This window comes from Sander lucioperca, chromosome 21 (assembly GCF_008315115.2).
Source record: "Sander lucioperca isolate FBNREF2018 chromosome 21, SLUC_FBN_1.2, whole genome shotgun sequence".
Classification (NCBI taxonomy): Eukaryota; Metazoa; Chordata; class Actinopteri; order Perciformes; family Percidae; genus Sander; species Sander lucioperca.
In genome coordinates, this window is record NC_050193.1 from 8523032 (window position 1) to 8536485 (window position 13454).

Consider the following 13454-nt stretch of genomic DNA (forward strand, 5'->3'; position numbering starts at 1 on the left):
AAGTGTGATGTGTGTGAATACTTGAAGACTGTCTAGCGTGTGGTGCAATGCTCGGGGAAGATTCCATGATTCATGAAGAGGAAAACTGTTATTATCCTTGATCAAATTCATGTAAACACATCCCTTTCACAATCAGTACCTTATCTGATGGTGCTGAATGAAGCCAACATGTTTGAAGGTTTTTGTTTTCATACTGTTAGTGTGTGATGATAAATGGGACTTTCAACTATTTTGCATGAAAGGAAGTTAACTGAGGATAGCAAGATTTGAATTATTTTAGCGAGCCACCTAAAAGGAATATTTTTTATGGGAAATAGGCTTTTGCCTGTTAAGTATAAGGCTACAGCAAGTAGCCCTTATCATATATTGGCTTAGTACAGAGATGGAAAACGGGGAAACAGTCGGGCTCACCAACTAATATGGTCTTTTCAAATCAGTGGTAATCTAGTTGAATGGTAAATAACTGCAAAAGAAAATGCCATTAAGTAACTCCTGAAGATCTTAATTGTTCAGATTTCTGCATGTAAAACACAACAATGTAGAGAAGAATGTAGAACAAAAATTACACCCACCTACCACGTGCTGGTAGCATTCGTGTGTAACCAGCCATCTTGGAATTTCAAAACATGTTATAATTCTCAGTGTAAAAACAACAATTTGACATTTTTTTGACACGTTTGCTAAATGCTGCGCATGTGTTGTCAAATTAATGAAGATGTTTTCTTAATTTGCTTGTGTTCTATCTTTTTGCGTGTGTTTCATTAAGTTGCAGTGCGTTTGACCCTGTCGGCCACTGTAAATTAGGCCCGATTTTGACACCATTGGTAACAGCCAGGGAAGCTGTTTTCCCCTTTCCTAAACAAGCTGTTGACTGTAGTATTATATTTAACAGACACTCATCTAACTCACCTCAGAAATATAAGCATAGTTTCCAAATTGATGAACTGTTCCTTCAATCTACTATGTCAATGACATTTAGCAGTTACTTTAAGTTCCTAACTGATGCACTTTATTTCCTTTTTTCTCTTGCACAAATGCATAATATTGCTCCCTGACAGACCTTGATTTCGCTACTCATAGTAGTAGCACACTTATTTGTGTATTTCATATTCTTTTGGCACTCCAAGAACTGAAAAGTTCTGCATATGTCCAGTTGTAGTGAAGCTATAAATCAGACTGATGATTAATTTAACTTAGCCCCACTTGTCATTTACTGTGTCTCACACCGCAATAAACTCCAGGTTAGGATTTTATATTTGTAAAAAAACAAAGCAATGACACACACTGAAAATGATCTAGAAATCTCTTTATTTATTTGCCATATAAATGAAAGCAGAAGGTGATACATTTGTAGCTAATCAACAAAAATGTATGAAAAAAAATCACATGGGTAATATTGTAGAATCATTGTAATCTATTGAATAATAAGCAGACAAATTGATCAGATGTGAGAAATATAGAACCAGGCCTTGCTATTGGATCAGACATACTCCGGTCTCACCACAAAGCGGTAGGTGTACTGGTCATCAGGACAGGGATAGGTAAGAACCTGGGTCCCATTCACATAAGCCACGTTGGCCTTGAAGTCCTGGACATGACAGATGTACTTGCCTTGGCACATCAGCAGGAGCCGGTTACGAAAGGTGATGTTGCTCTGATCGGTGAGGTGGTTGTAGGTAATCAGTCTTGCCATAGGCAACGAGTCGCACCTCATGCCTCGGTTTGAACATTCATATTGGTTCTTGAAGACACTTGCCTCCCAGTTAACCTTGTTGCGATTAAAGATCAGGCTGTTGTGGACAGGTGTGCTGAGCGACTTGGTTGGGGTTTGATAATACCCACGATGCCCCCCGTATTGAAAATGAGAGCTTGTTTGGTTTGGAATTATAACAGTGCTCCATGGCTTAGTGGTGTAGAACCTGGGCTGGAAATGATCATCTTCTCTGTTGAACTTTGGGTTGGAAATCAGATTGCTAAAAAGCAGAACATTAAACTGGAATGCTTCCAAGATCTTTTCACGATACATGTTCTTATGAGTGCTGTAGAGAGACGAGTTGTACTCCAGGTCATACAGTGTTTCCGCTGGAATCATAGGGAAACGTATGCGATTCAACAGGTCAAGCTGGGTTTCCAAACTGGTCGTGTTGCCTTTCTCTGTGATCCAGCTCTCCACAGTCTGAAGCAGAAAATATTCATCTGGCACCACCAGGTCTGAGCGGGTTAGAAGGGATCCAAGGAGGTTAACGGAGAGGTGGGTCCAAGCGGGGGACATGGTCAGATTTTCGTAGTTCCAGGCCAGATACTGAATACAGTTCTCTTGGAGGACCAAGTCCCCAGTCTCTTCTGCATATTCGTAAAGAGACACCTGGGTGTTAAACAAGGGGTCTTCTGGGAGGATTTTAGAGAACAGCCGGCCTGTGTCCTCCATCAGCTGCTTCACCCCAAACGTATACGCCATCCAGTGGAGGCACTGGGCAGAGGAGAAAGTCACATCCACCTTGCGGGTGTAAATGTACCTATTGAGATTGTAGAATATGTATTAGATTTTTTTAGATGTGTTCCAGTGATTTTGCTTTCTATTTCACTCTCACAAAACAAATGGATGGTATCAATATGAATTCTGTATGTTAAATTGTTACAAGTCATTGTAGTATACCTGATGAAGGAGGTGAAATGCGGTTGGCAAGACTGGCTGATAGGGACCGTGATGCTTGTTATCCCCTCTGAAGCATTGAAGAGTGGGAATTGTGAGAGGATAATTTTGTGTGTGCAAATCGTTGTCCCAACCATCTCCGGGGTCCCGTCCTCCTCTCTGTTTCCAGTCGCACTCTGGATCAAGATCAGGAAGTCACAGCCATTCCCGCTGTCAAAGATTTGGCCGAGCTCATCAGACAGACTAATGCTGTGGTCCAGTGAGTGTGTAGAATCACTGATGGTCATATTGGTGCCTGAAATCACAAAGCATTCAATTCATTAACATTTGATAGAGCATGGAGAGTATGAAGAGAGTTTAGATACATACCGGTTGTTGCACAAATAACTCCGACGTCCTCTTTGTGGCTGCAGTCAGTTGTTCCCCAGCTTGTGAAAGCACATGTAAACAGATGGTTCTCTGTGCCTTTACATGTTAAATCATCCAGCCAAATAGGTCCAGATGCTATGATGTAAAAAAGGGAATCCATTTGTTAATTGTTCTGGCAGTAACACATAAAACAGTGACCTTTTAAATGGCTGAATTTGTGGCGTTAGTATTGAAGCACAGCTCCTAACTCATTACAGTAATTTCACTGCCCTCTGGTGGGGGATAAATGGAAGTAGAGGTCACCTTTTCCATAGTTCTTCCCAATGACAACAGATTTGGCTCCGGGGAAGTGGAGCTGACGACACACCACTTGGGCCTCGGCCATGCCCCAGCCATCGTCACACACCGTTCCCCAATAACCCTCATGGTAGATTTCCACACGGCCCTCGAAAACACTGCCGCCAAACAGCCTCACATCACCTTCCTGCGGCACAGGGTTTCTTTCGCTTTCTGTATGCAAACACAGGCATAGGATACTAACCAAGGCCATGACAGCAGAGAGATTATACAAACATTTGGTTGAGTGAGCATGGTCAGAATATCTTTCCCCTAAATCCTGCTCCCAAGCACTAAGGCTGTTTTTAGGACATTCTGCAACATACACCATCACTTATCACATTTTAGTGTACATTTATTTATTGTTAAATACTGCTGAGTATCATGCATTGCTGTGATGTTTTAATGGACTTACATGCCAGTGGAAGAACAATCCACTCATCACATTTATTACTGCCACTTGGTCACTCTAACATTTTAAGATGCATAATTGTTGTGTGTAGGGCTTTGTAGCGAGTTTCACCACAAGGCTACTAAAGGAGGTTGGAATCAGAGGACAGGCTCAGCGGAAGTTCATCAAAGACCTTACAACTGCTGTCATCCCCCAATCAAACCCCACCCAAGAGGACATCTCCAACAACAGCGCTTGTGCTGAATTATCAAGGGATTCTAACATCTAGTCCCAGTAAGCATACTATGTATGGTGTGTGGTGTCTTATATGCCAAAGACAAATTTCCATTTTATGCAAATCTAATAGACAATAAAGTAATCTGAATCGGAAGGCACAAAATATAGGCATTGTATAGTTTACAGTTATACATTGAAAACTAGTACAGTATTAAGATTCCTTTCCTTTACATACAATTAATTTCAAGGCAAAAGTGTAAGCATTTTATTTAGTTTTCACACAAATGAGATATGCTTCGGACTCACGTTTGAACAAGTTAAATCTCATTACACTTCCAGAGACATGGAGAAGTAGCAGAAGCCACAGAGTGAATAGGTTTCGTTGTGCGAGCATTTCCAACCGCCAGTGTAGGACTCTGACACAGACAGACGATGACAAAGAAGAAGAGGCAATATAAGAAATATGCTTTACTTCACAATGTAGGATTACGCTTTGAATGGTTTTGATCTTAATCAAAAGCACCAAGAGTGGAACTGTAGTGTTGTTTTGGTCTTTTTATTTCTTCAAAAGGTCGATTATAAAACCTGTACTTTATGTTTTCATTAAGATGGATATGAAATTTATTTCAACTGGCTGTACTAAATCTGTGAAAAAAAATTAACAGGTAAAACTTAAAAGGACTAATAAATATGCTAAATCCTTACATATAATAAAACCACATTACCTTCTCCCCTCAGGTTATGAAGTGCTATCGTCCCAAAATGTGCCTCTCTTTTGAAGTATGTCACAGCTTGTGAGAAGTGAACCCTATTTTCACTTTGGTGGGGGTGGGACCACAAATCCTTAAAGTGAAAATAGGGTTCAACGCTTAATTCCCGCTGCTTTCCCTTAAGTTTCGTTTCAGATAAAAGAAAATCATGGGCTTGCACAACAGTTTTCAGTCCCGTCTCAACTTGTTTGAGGACAAAGTTCAGCTTTTATTGAACTGGTTTCGCAAACAGGCTGCGTATTAAAAAGGACAAGACCCGGAAACTAGGAATCAAGATTTTTACTAAAATAAGTAATCCCACCCAAAACATTACATGATTCATTTTTCACCAAAATATCCTTCAAATATTGTTGCGTTTTATGAAGGATAAAAACAGACCTTTAGTTATTCCGCTGAAAACATGTTTGATGTGTACAGAATAATGTTTAACATGGAGCAAAGGGGGGAAAAAAAACCTTTGACCTTTTGAGAGTGTACAGTATGTGCATGAAACTGTGTGTTTTAAGAAAAGAAATCAGTCGGATAAATCAATCATTTGTACATTCATAATAAGAAAGGCTACAGTACTCTTAAGGGCCACATTTGTCCTAGGAAGGAGATGATCCCCCACCAGACGTACTCCCATTGTTTGTGTTCAAAACCCAAAACGAGACCACCATATTTTACAGTCTCAGCTTCTATTTGCAATGAAGGCGATCCTTTAAGGATTGGAGTTGTGTCTCAATGAGGAAGCAGCGAGTACAGTAACTTCAACAGTGACTGGATTGTAAACAATATAAAACAACAGTGCAGTGGCCTCAAGAACGAGTCTTTCAGTCTATATGAACTCCAAGCCCTCATATTTTACATCCCCAATCTTGGTTTCGGGTAAAAGGATGCGTCCGTCAAGCGTGAAGGCCATGATGTACGTGGCAATCTTTCCGGCGTCTTCCTCTGACTTGAGAGCAAGGATGATCTGGTCATCTGTATTAGGGACAAACTTGAAGGAGGAGAATCCGTGAGTGCGGTTAATTGGACCCACTCGACTTACAATGATGTCCTTGAAATCTGGCGAGCAGCTAAGGACGAGGTTCGTGCCTCGACGCTCGTCTGCATTCTCCTCGTAGCGCTCCTTGCTGGCGCGGCGAGGGAGGAAAAACCAGCGCTGCAGGATGTCGCTCCATGCTGCTGACTCGTGGATGAGATACCCTGCGGAGATTCAGGGGAATACCGTAAACAAAGGGAAGGAAATAGAAGCAATGGTAAGCGAGACCAGATTTACGTGCTCACCTGGAGGCTCTATCCCTGCAGCAGACTTGAGAGATTTGTACTTGGGAACCCAGTTCTCATGGTGTACATCCCCTCTGAAGCCTACGACTTTGACCCACTGCGGGTTGTTGTTGACAAACTCGCCTTGAGTGGTGGTCCACTCTTTACCCAGACCGCCGACATACAGGTGCTTGTCCTTGACCGCCATCCACTCGGCTTTGAACCCTATCAGGAGAAAGTACATAGGTACCAAGTAAGCACATAAAAATACTCCATTACAAGCAACAGTCCTGCATTTAAGTAAAAGTACAGAAGTATTATCAGCAGATACTTAAAGTATTAGTCAAGCACCGATAATACAGAAAAATGGATGCTGTCATTGAAGTATTACTATAGGTTACATTATAAGATTAAGATTAAGTTAATACTGATACCTCAATATTTAAAGCTATAGTGCGTAGTTTCTGCCACCCCGATGAGGAATTCTAAGTAATGACAACAAAACTGTCGGCGGGGTAAAAAGTACAATATTTCCCTGTGAAATGTAGTGGAGTAGAAGTACAAAGTATCACAAAATGGAAATACTCAAGTTAAATATTGTATTACAGCACATGAGAGGAGGGTAATGCAGACCTTTGGCAACGCTGCCGTCGCCGTCAGGTAAGATGACCCAGGGCACAATCTTATCACCGTCAATTTGGTAGACGATGCCCGTCCTGTCATCGACGCTGTAGAGCTTCCCATTGAACACCACCAGCTCAGAGAGCTCCATACCCCTGCCCTTCTCCGAAAGGTGGCTTTCCAGCACCACCCTGTCTGAATCCCATTCAACTGCTACCTTGTCGCCACTTTGGGACACCAACAGGTGCCCTCGCCGCATGTAGCTGAACCACGTCAGCTTTTTGTCACTACGAGAGCTTGTGTCCAGATCGGCAATGACCCCAATGCGGTAGCGGGTGCCCTGTGGCGTTTGCTCAGGTCGACTGAGAGGGTAGGTGTCGTTGTAATGGGAATTGGACCACTGGGTGTCACTGTGACTGGCTCCCCAGCTGGGGGAGTCGTAGGAGCGGGAGCGCAAACCCATGCTTAAGTGGATGAAGAGCAGCAGAAGCACAGCCAGGGAGAAGGCCACTGCCACAATGGGCCTCCATTTAAGGCGGAAACGAGGGTCAGTGGTGCTGGCCATGGAAGCCAACATAGGGAGGCCTCCGACAGAGATACGCAGACTGTTCATAGGCTCATTCTGCTCCAGTCGAGTGAAGCCTGCAGGAGCAGGCATGGAGGACGGAGGCCTGGAGAGACCTAAAGCAAAACAGAGAGAGACGGTTAAGTCAACAAAAAAACTGACTGAATGAGTGATGAATTACAGTTTCTACTAGTCTATAATAGCTTTTATTTAAGGTGACCCCATAGCTCTAGAAGTAGGTCAATTTGGTTCTCCTGTTATTAAATCAAGAGCAAAACCATTAACACTTAAAAATGTCATATGGTTCCTTGACTGAAGGCTCATGCACACCTTCAATATATTATGGACAGGAGGAGGAAATGACAACAGGTGAGAGAAAAGATAATTCTCACACACTGTCCTATTTATTTGCAATAAACTTTAATTGAAGTTATAAAAAAAATAAAGTTTATTGCAAGTAAATAGGACAGTATGTGGGAATTTTCTTTTCTCTCATGTATGATTCCTTCAAAAGCCTCTTCCAAAGTCAATATCACAGTTTTAAAGGCACAATGAAAATGAATTAATTATCAATTTATCTCTTGTTACATGCTATATATGTGTAAGAAAATCATTTTTGAGTATTTTTCTATATCAAATCTTTTCTGTCCCTGTAAAACTTAAAAAATATTCTCACTTTGCCCTGTGTGCATGTTGTCCATGTTGTCTCCCTCTCCCTTTCTGTGTGTTTGTTTCCTTCCTCCGTGTCTCCGTATCTGTGTGAATGGTGTGCTTACGCTACATTTACACTGCTACGTTTAGTCTCTTGTGTGTTTGTGTATTTTGTCCTCTTTCCAGGTTTCCATTGGTGGAGAGGAGGTCCTGTGGCTCAGGTCTTATCTGTTTGTCTGTTACAATCGATCACTTTAAAGTAAGAACTTTTGTAAACAGTAGCCACTGTAGTCCCAAGTGACGGGATAATGGTATATTCTAAACCATAGTGTAACAATAGCAACAGTGGAGAGGAGTCATAAAGTCAGCAAACTGGCACAGTAATATCCATTGTACATAGAGCAATATCTATCTAAAGGTTGTTAACATTGGCTAACGTTGAGCAACCAAATCTACTGGTTATATCAGACTAAGTAAAGCTGGAGCAGCAGAAGCCCTGAGTGTATTCAATTGAGCTGTGGTGTGTTTTATTGCTTATGAATTCAACTTTTCATTTGTAAAAGAAGGAATGTGTTTTTTTGTTCTTTAAAAAGTTACATAGTCTCGCTTTAATATGGTTATTTCCCCCCCAAATACAGGTCACCATTCAGATTATACAGGATAATTTTTAATTAGGAACAATCCATAAATTGAGCTGTACAGATACAGCTGGAATTTAGAGCTATAGAGTTTCAGTTGGCATGAAATAGTTGCTAAACCTGCTTTGCCTTGTGAGAAAATACCAAAACTAAACTGAAGGGCTTGTTCCTTAATCCTGGACTACACTTGTTTCTATATATAGACTCTTTTTTTTAAATGTTTAAAATAAAGTATAGTTACTAAAAATAAAATCTTTGCTAAAAATCTTTGAACATTGAAAATGATCTGAAGACAATGTTTCTTTCAAACATACTCTGACCCAGCCTACAACAAGACATTTAGGTGATTATACTCACATACTCTCCATGTGCAGACTCTGTTCGCCAATCAAATTTTGTGTATGCAGGCAGATCTTTCATTTAAGCCTGTATTTTAAAATCTCGTAGGAGCTCACACAAGTGAGTGTATGCCGGGTTAAATGGTACATGACAAGAAGCAGGAAGTGGCCCTGTTGTAGGTTGGGTGAATATTAAGTGGCCACCATGGTGATTGTCAACGTAGAGGCTGGGAGGAGCCCATTCAGTGACAAAGAAGGGAGGGCCGCTGTGAACAGGTAAAGTAGGAACAGCCAGCTGGTCTAGCACAAACCACCGTCACAAGCACTGTCCTCTTTGTTACATATTAATGATAAAATCAACAGAAAATGATTCACCAACTATTTTGATAATCAATTACTCATTCAAGTCAATGACTCATTCATATCAAGCAAGTTTTATATCTTTGACAACTGATTTATTAGAGTTTTGGGGCATTGGTCAAAATGAAAAAAAGGACATTTAAATACATCCCCTTGGACTTTTACCATTTTATAGGCCAAACTGTAAATCAAAAGATAAACATATTTACTCTATAATAAAAATAATTGTTAGTTGCAGCATTATTGTCTAATATGAAAACTCTGCTTTTGGACTGTTGGTCGGATAAAACAAGACATTTAAAGATGCCACTTTGGGCTCTAGGAAATTGTCAGGGGCATTTTTCACTTTTTTCTGACTTATAATAGACCAAGTGAATAGTGGATTAGTTTCAAGAACAATATCACGAGAATAATTGATAAGAAAATGAATTGTTAGTTGGGGCCCTAGTTCAGTTAAACAAATTTAAATTTTCATTTAACTTTACATAACCGACTGTGCAGAATGATGTGATGTTGCAAACAGAAAGGTCTCAAAAATCCTACTGTATTTCCAACTGATATTTGCCTAAACAACACAAACTAATGTGACCTTGTCTGTCTACACTTGAGGGGTAACCGCCAGGCTCTGTAGAGTAGAAATGTGTGCAATCTGCTCCTAACGAAATTCCGACCAAATTCCAAGGACCTCTAAACTCGGCCTCAGGAGCTTCATACTCTGTGGCCTAAACGTGGCTGCATTTCTTCGAAAGGAGCGCAGGAGCTGAAAGACTCTTTCATAAGAGGGCCCCGAGCCAAACAGCAGTCCATTATGGCAGCACCATCAGGGGCCGCACTCTGAGGCAAGAAAACTATCCTCGCTGAAATACACCAACAAGTGGCAGATATTTATAAAGTTAAAAGACTGTGTTGATTTTGCCAAAATCACCTTCACTGAAACTAAACTGAAAGCTTACCCCTTCGTCTCCTCTTGCCAGAACGCTCACCATGTGTCATCTCTATCTTAAAAGCATACCTCCACAATCAGTCCTGAGCTCTTTCTGCTCACAGATATTTCGCTGTGGAACCATGGCTAAGGATTGATACAATGCTTGTGAACTTTAACTAGAGTTGGAGGATTATGTTCCAGTCCAAAGGGGCAAACCGTGCAAGAGGCCGACACAATTCACTAAGTTATCATTCACTATAGCAACCAAGGGCCAGGTAAAGGTTAGGGAAACAGTTTTGGCCTGCACAATAACCTCACCTGTATAAAAAAGGTGGAAAGCTGAAAATCCTGCTGGCTAAATAGAAGTTAAAAGCAAACCTGCTGTCACTACAAGAATTTGAAACATGTACATAATGGAGGTGTTTATGTGATGCAATCAGCACTCTGAATACTGGGACTGGACTGAGGACAGAGATCAGCCTGATAACAACAGCAGAGCGTTTACACAGTCAACAGGGAGGCTATACAAACTCAAACTAACTTTTATTGTAGTAACATTTGTTAGGAACTGATTTAACCCCTTATGTCCAAAAATAGGTTAGGTGTTTGAGATGTGAATTATTAATCAACAAGCAACTTCAGCTTCTCAAAGTGGTCCCCAACGGTTTCAAATAGTTTAAATTCAGACTGACAAAATATACAATTTAGGGTTGGGAGATATGACAATACACTTAGCATATGACATTAGAAATGTGCCATTTCTGCTATACAGTTTGTATGAGGTAGCTGTCTATTGAATATCTCTGTTTGCATGACCATATTGCAAATCAGTGAGCAAGATAAAGCAATATTTGATTTACAAGTTCATGAATGATAAAGGTATTTAATTCATTGGATTAGCTAGAAGAGACACTCCACATCTAGTTATTTTATCTATAAATGTTTATCAACTTTGTTTCCAAAAGGTTTTGGTATATAATTATATTTATAACAATATTGCAATCTAAAAGTATTTATACTCTGATAAAAGATGTTATGCATATCACCAACCAGTCATTTATTCTAGAAATGATTTGATCATTAAAATAGTTAAAAATGCCCAAGGTCCAAGGTGACATCATCAAAATATTTGTTTTGTCCAGCTGCCAGTCCAAAACCCAAGAATATTCAATTTACAATGATATAAAACAGTCAGTAAAGTAGAATATTTTTATCACACCTGTTGCCCAATGTAGTGTTTCAGCGCTAATGTAGTATGAATTACTAAACATGCAACTTCTGAGCAGGGCTTGGCAATGTATCAATATTATATCGATATCGTGATATTAGACTAGATATCGTCTCTATCGTAATATAATATGGTAAGTGTTGTCTTTTCCTGGTTTTAAAGGCTGCATTACAGTAAAGTGATGTCATTTTCTGAACTTACTACACGGTTCTAGCTATTATTTGCCTTTAACCACATAATCTTTATATTCACATTATTGATGATTATTTATCTAAAATCTAAAAATATTTTGTGAAGGCAACAATTGTCAACCCCACAATATTGTCGTAATATCGACATTGAGGTATTTGGTCAAGAATATCGTGATATCTGATTTTCTTCATATCGCCCAGCCATACTTCTGAGTGTCTCAAAGCGGTTCTCAGTAATTTTGGACAATGGCGTGGCATAATATACAACATGAAAGTGTACAGTGCCTCCCTGATTGCATAGGCAGTTGTGTAATTCTGAACAGAGTCCTGTCCTGACACAAGCCCCTATAAAATATAACGCTGGTGGTTTCCTGATGTGAAAATGTGAGTGTCTCTGTTCTGTGCTGCCATAAAGGATGACATCTGGGGAGGTGAGTTTCAAAGGAAACAGATCAAGGACAGAGAGAGTATGTGTGTGAGGCCCATAAATAGTTCACTTATTGCTGTAAGGCCCAAACCTCTGCATATCAAGACGCCACCATACATATATGTGCATTAGACAATTACTTGATTTTGTGGCATTATCCAATGAGAATATGTTAAATAGATCCACAATATTAATATTCGAGTATTTCTCATTTAGTTTGCAGACCACTGGGACCGAATATTCTCACCTTGATCTGCAGGCCTTAAATTCACTAAAGAGCTGTGCAAAGTAGTTTAATATGGTATAATCTGTTAGTAGAGTTATTTTGTGGCGATTTTAGGTCTCCCTCCACTCCTTCAAAAACACACAGACAAACATCCTATCTGCATGTGTGTATACTGTATGTATCGTTATGTGTTAGCTGACCTGTCCTGCCAGCAGCGCAGAGGTTAACAAAGATGCCATCACAAATGGCTGCGTACATGAGCGATCTGGAACCTTCACGTTTTGTTTCCCACTCACCGCAGATGTTAGATGTTCAGCTCACAGTCCGTGTGGTTGTAGCTGTACCATTATTGTATCGCTTCCTTCTTCGGCTCCTTTTCCTCGGTCCCCCGTTCTCCAGACAGCCGCTCATTACTTCCTGTATGTACCGATGACGACGGCAGCGTGCACTATGCGTGCACTGCTTGCTTGCGCCGGCTTGCGCGCGGTGGATATGGAATATGGAAAGCCCAAAGGGTTTGTCAAACGGGGCATTCAAGTGCTGTCAGGAATTTGAGAAATACGAGCCGAGACTTTACGCCATCATTTAAAATACTTTTATTGATGCGTGGAGACATTTTTAGGTTAAAATGTAACTTCATTAACCGAGTTGTCTTTATTTCGAAGTGGCTGTGTGCATCTGAAGTAGGCATGTTGAACAGTAAAGATGAACATAGTAAATGATTTTGTTCCCACAATGAATAAATAAATAAAAAAAAACTTAAAAACGTTTCCGCACAAATTCTCCTGCTGTGATGAGAAACCTAGAATCTTTTTTGGCAATGTGAAAAATTAAGTAGTTTTTGGAAAAAATGAATGCTTTCATCAAATCAATATTAGATATTGAGGTTAAAAATAATCCACGCCTGATCTTTTTCTTGGTAGCGGAACAAGCAGGATACTAATAAATTATTATATGAATTTACTTATAAATACCTTAACTTTGTTATCATGGAAGGAAAATACCTTTTTTTTCATATTTGGAAATCTTTTTAATTTGTGAGGACATGATTTATCCAAATGTGGAGAGGATACTCATTTTAGGTAGATTTCGTTCAAGGGTAAATTGATTTGTTTTCTTTATGCGGCAATTTACTATGTCAGTTATGTGGATTTGTATCCCCTCTGTCTCTTCTGATTGTTATCCTTCAGTTTTTTTTAGATATATTTGTATGGGAAGAATCTGTAAAATGTAGGCCTATGCCTTACATACATTCTACAGAGCTTTCTGTATTTTAACCA

General features: G+C 40.0%; 2 protein-coding genes across 5 annotated transcripts; both read right to left on the reverse strand.

Annotated features, from left to right (window-relative positions):
- Positions 1-1285: 1285 nt before the first annotated feature.
- On the reverse strand, positions 1286-4828 carry LOC116059695 (galectin-3-binding protein A). Of its 2 annotated transcripts, none has more exons than XM_035997138.1 (6): positions 4712-4828; positions 4296-4402; positions 3326-3532; positions 3023-3157; positions 2657-2948; positions 1286-2516 (listed from the first exon to the last, which is right to left on the reverse strand). In XM_035997138.1, the coding sequence occupies exons 2-6, from the start codon at positions 4378-4380 to the stop codon at positions 1481-1483; spliced, it is 1755 nt and encodes a 584-aa protein (XP_035853031.1). In that variant the 5' UTR covers positions 4381-4402; positions 4712-4828; the 3' UTR covers positions 1286-1480. The 2 variants fall into 2 exon arrangements, with proteins under 2 accessions (XP_035853031.1, XP_031168806.1); XM_031312946.2 differs by having other exon boundaries at positions 4293-4402.
- Positions 4829-5020: 192 nt separating this feature from the next.
- On the reverse strand, positions 5021-12637 carry cant1a (calcium activated nucleotidase 1a). Of its 3 annotated transcripts, none has more exons than XM_031312949.2 (4): positions 12471-12637; positions 6638-7306; positions 6026-6229; positions 5021-5944 (listed from the first exon to the last, which is right to left on the reverse strand). In XM_031312949.2, the coding sequence occupies exons 2-4, from the start codon at positions 7281-7283 to the stop codon at positions 5574-5576; spliced, it is 1221 nt and encodes a 406-aa protein (XP_031168809.1). In that variant the 5' UTR covers positions 7284-7306; positions 12471-12637; the 3' UTR covers positions 5021-5573. The 3 variants fall into 3 exon arrangements, with proteins under 3 accessions (XP_031168809.1, XP_031168807.1, XP_031168808.1); XM_031312947.2 differs by lacking the exon at positions 12471-12637 and adding an exon at positions 10131-10276; XM_031312948.2 differs by lacking the exon at positions 12471-12637 and adding an exon at positions 7867-9085.
- Between the last annotated feature and the right edge of the window lie 817 nt (positions 12638-13454).

Excerpts from the sequence above, each read along its gene's own strand:
- LOC116059695 (XM_031312946.2), bottom strand. The coding sequence starts at position 4,380 with ATGCTCGCACAACGAAACCTATTCACTCTGTGGCTTCTGCTACTTCTC. Across the intron at positions 2,949-3,022 it reads AGTTATTTGTGCAACAACCG|GCACCAATATGACCATCAGT; the intron begins GTATGTATCTAA and ends TTGTGATTTCAG. Across the intron at positions 2,517-2,656 it reads CATTTCACCTCCTTCATCAG|GTACATTTACACCCGCAAGG; the intron begins GTATACTACAAT and ends CAATCTCAATAG.
- cant1a (XM_031312947.2), bottom strand. The coding sequence starts at position 10,170 with ATGACACATGGTGAGCGTTCTGGCAAGAGGAGACGAAGGG. Across the intron at positions 7,307-10,130 it reads TGGCAAGAGGAGACGAAGGG|GTCTCTCCAGGCCTCCGTCC; the intron begins GTAAGCTTTCAG and ends GTTTTGCTTTAG. Across the intron at positions 6,230-6,637 it reads CGACGGCAGCGTTGCCAAAG|GGTTCAAAGCCGAGTGGATG; the intron begins GTCTGCATTACC and ends TTCTCCTGATAG.